The sequence below is a fragment of the Akebia trifoliata genome, chromosome 15 (assembly GCF_017979445.1).
Source record: "Akebia trifoliata isolate Shusen 1 chromosome 15, ASM1797944v1, whole genome shotgun sequence".
Taxonomy (NCBI): Eukaryota; Viridiplantae; Streptophyta; class Magnoliopsida; order Ranunculales; family Lardizabalaceae; genus Akebia; species Akebia trifoliata.
This window is the reverse complement of record NC_141389.1, coordinates 7186307-7190459: the sequence shown is the minus strand read 5'-3', so window position 1 is coordinate 7190459 and position 4153 is coordinate 7186307. Positions and strand designations below refer to the sequence as shown.

General features: G+C 35.3%; 1 protein-coding gene across 1 annotated transcript; it reads right to left on the bottom strand.

Moving 5' to 3' along the window:
- Positions 1–1621: 1621 nt before the first annotated feature.
- On the bottom strand, positions 1622–2929 carry LOC147384150 (UPF0481 protein At3g47200-like). The gene has a single exon (XM_086426349.1). It carries the CDS (start codon positions 2927–2929, stop codon positions 1622–1624), a length of 1308 nt encoding a protein of 435 aa, XP_086282475.1.
- Between the last annotated feature and the right edge of the window lie 1224 nt (positions 2930–4153).

The following is a 4153-nucleotide window of genomic DNA, read 5'->3' as shown; positions in this document are numbered from 1 at the left end:
GCTAGCCTCTAATTCGAAGAATTTTATGAATTTTTTTTTTGAAAATTTTGGAAAATTTTGGGGTCTCACATGAATATAATCTCCTTTGTGGTCTTTCTCATTGTGGAAACCGTCTTTGGATGGGTTATTGGTTATCTTACCACAATACTTCGGAAAGATTGGATAATTACACATTTGGAAAGAATGTCAAATTGTAAAGTACAAGTTCTAATGGGATTTCACATGAAATCTTTTTTTTTCTTTTTTTTGATGGATGATTTCACATGAAATCGACTTTACCATCTCCTTAATATCAGATTGCATTCATTTTTGGTGAAAATGGTCATTAATATGTTGAGAATGACGAAAGCCTAAGTATATATCATGATTTCCTCTCATACCAACTAGTGAAAATGGGTCTTTTATCCCAGCTTACTGTATATGTGGTTTGTGGGGTATTGCATGTATCGAGGGATTTGGGAGAGATATCACTACGTGAAAAAGGGGTATATTCAATGTCAAGGTCCGTCAAATTTGCTTGGATTTAGGAAATTCGACAGACCTTGACATCGAATTTTGCCTTTTTTCATGTAATGTGTGGTGATAGTCCGGCCAAGAGGTCTGGACACCCGTCTCATATGAAAAAAAGGGTCTTTTTATGATATTTAAATCTTTATTTTGTGACCGCTGCTGTAGCTGCAAGGTTGGAATAAAGATGGGTCATATAAGAATGTCTTGAGATTGAGAAAAGGAGCACAAGGTATAAAGTTGAGTTTGGGTTTGTTCTTCTGGTTCAGATGAAAGAACTTTGCTTATAAAAACTACATTAAATATCTAAAATATTACGAAGATAGGTGCTAGGAAATAGAATACATTTTGGAAAATACACCTCTTATTGTGTGTATTTTCTTATAGTGGCAAAATTTTAATAATTTTCTTAGTTTATATATCCGGTTATTGTCTTTACCAAGTATTTGAGATACCCCATATTGATTGATTTGGGAACCCAAACATTTTCCCCCTTATTCTTCTCTTCAACCGATGATTTTGGACATTGATCATTATTGTGATCAAATCAAATGTTTCACATCGCTTGCACGGCTTCAGGTTCCATTCATCTGATAATGGACCCCTTCTCCCTTCCTAGGTCTATGCTCGATAAAAGGAAATGGTTGAAGCTTCTTGGAAATGTACTTTTTCTTGTCGGTTCGTGAAATTCAGAAATCGTGAAGCTAGCCGTTCGACGAAAACTCAATTGAGTTTATTGGAGGGAAGCTAACTGAGCATATAGTTATTTAGCAGGAGGTGGAGTTTCATCGCATAAATTTTTTGATTTTGCTCGATCCAAATGTTATTCCTTTCAAGATAAAATCAATCTTTAGGAAGCATATATGCTATAATTACATAAGATTATAGTACTTCTTTTTGGCCTATAAATGAAGGAGGTCCCTTATCCCCCAGCTTGCCAATTAAAAAAAGAAAAAAGAAGGAAGAAAAAAAAAGATAGAAGGAAACAAAAATAAAAAGTAAAAAAATTCAATTTTCCAGAAGGGAATAAATCCATTCTAAAATAATCAAATATATAGAGCTCCATATGATTATCAATATTACCCTTGAGGATACAAGAGAAGTGTTTAATTAATCACCTAGGAAAAACTGCAAAGTACGTCTGAACAATGGATAGGGCAATGATAAAAATGGCAGCAAGAAAAGCGATAGCAGTCCAGGGACTACTGAAATGGGTGTGCATGATTTCACCGATGGATACCTTAGCCTTGTTTCTATAATACAATTCAATGCCTATTATAATATGGTGATAGATACTAAGATCAATCACCAATCCAATAGACAACTGTTTGAGGAGATCAACTACTTCCTCATCACTGCCAAGGCCGTTGTAGAGTATCCCTTTTGATCGCAGCTCTTTTACGTCATCTGCACCATCAATTAGCATATTTAGGAAGTAGATGTAGGTGGAAACTGCACAATCAAATGGGGCATCAGGGCACATTTCATAGGCAATAAAGTTAAGAACGACGTCTTTGGTGATCCGAGTAATAAATAATGGAGGGAGTGACAACTCTCCATAGAACTTATAAGATCGGAAATGAATGTCATTCAAAAAACTTGTTCGACTTTGCCTGAATCTAATCCCCACGGCTTTAAGCTCTTTCACTGTGCCAAATGTCTGCCAAATGCCATAGTTCAATTGAGATTGGTGAGGCTTGCCATTTCCACCAAGCAATTTGGTCCGGAAAAGGTGAAGGAGGTGAAGTGGTTGTTGATCTCCAGGATGTCCTTTGGAACGGTGTTCTGTCTTATCAATCATCGTGTTGATAAAATCATGGATCTTTTCTCCTTTCTCCTCTCCAGGGGATCTCAAGCTCATCAATTCCATCAGAACCACATATGGGAGTTGGTTCTCAAGCAAGAACAAGTCTCTCAATAAATAATGTTCAACATGGCGACATGTCAACATCTCATCATTGTAATTATTATTTACAACACAATAAATGTAATTCAGAACAAAGCATCCATCGAGGAACATTATGTGATTGAATTCTTCCTTGTCAAAGTGAGTTGTGGAGCCATCAGCATAGTACTTCCTTGCTTCAGCAGCGACATCAACAACCTTCTTGTACAAGTCTTCAATCTTCTTGCCACAATCTGAGGCAAATCGCCGAGCAAATGCAGGCTTGATCTTCTCTATCATCTCAAACTCAGGTTTTCCATGGTAGTAAGGACCAATGGACGCCACCCTAGGAACAAAGCATGTTTCATGGTCTTCGATTTCACGCAGCAATTGTGGTACCCTTTGAATTCGAGGCTTAATATCGCCACTTTTATCACTACTGTCAATCTTCATTAAGTTGACCAACCAAGCATCCTTGTTGCTTGTTTCTCCGGATTCTTCTCGTTGAACCGAACTAATTTCATCGCTTTGGGCCATGAAATACAGCTCAAACTGGGATGCAGTTACCAGTTATATACTGACATTGCAAAATGTACTTGAGTTTATATATACATATAGGAGTGAAGTGAAGTACAATGAAGAAATAGTATTGCATGGAAGTTTGAAGTATCATATCTTCCTCGCATACCAAGTAAAGGAAATGGTTGATCTATTATTTTTTAATTTTTTTCACCTTTCTTATATTCAAATCCTTGCAGTAGTTACAAGTAAGGAATAAAGATTAATAATGTAAGACAGATGAGATATTTTTGGCACACAAAAAAGACAATCAAGGATTTTTTGCTCACAGAAAAGTTAATCACACTAATGAGGGTAGTTTTAAATTTGGGATGCTATCAATATATGCAGATTCATGTGATTGGTCGATCCAGGATTCTGTGATATCCCAATTTGAGTTTTCTGAGAGCAAATTTTTTTTTTCATTACGTGATAACTCTAGAAAAAAAATAAATAATCAGTGTACGGCCTTAGGTAGAGCAATCGATCAAGCAAAGTCACTAGCTGGGTGACCACTTCACAGTGAAAAATTCGCTAGTTTAGGCTCCTTTTCTTTTTCTTTTTCTTTTTTTCGTCACAAATTGGAGATTAATGGGACCCTTCCTTTTATTCCAAACTCACACATGAATATATTTACAACAGAGATCGTTACAAATAATATTTGCCAACTCAAGGGATAACCCCCTCTTCATGAATGATAAATTAGATGAAGAATATTTTCATTGTCTTTTGTATTTCTCATACATTTTTAATTCTTTATTAGAGATCTAGTGTTACTAGTGTGAGACAAGATAACTCGAATGAGTCAAATCAGTTTGCATGAGTCTTTACAGGGAACATAGAATCAGACATGAAAGCAAAAGCAGTACTAATATAACCTCATGTAAATATTATTTATAATCATGTTGCCCTCTCGCCCAAGAAAGGAAAATCCTAATTTTTCTCTTTATTTATTTTAATTTTTTATTCTAGGTAATGATGTTTTTGAGCTAGAAATGTATTTAACAACTCAACCGAGAGCATTCACCATCATCCATTGCACGAAGTAAGAAATTTTAGGTTCAATTTTACGTGATTATTTCAAATTGTAATGTAGGCCATTAATGACGAAATATGTAGAAAATCTTACAGAATTATCTAATTCAGTGAAGAAGCTGAACTGGCGAACAAAACTTTAAAGGATGAATTTATTTCATGAAAGAA

Bases quoted from the DNA above. Each gene is read 5' to 3' on its own strand.
- LOC147384150 (XM_086426349.1), bottom strand. From the start codon at position 2,929: ATGGCCCAAAGCGATGAAATTAGTTCGGTTCAACGAGAAGAATCCGGA.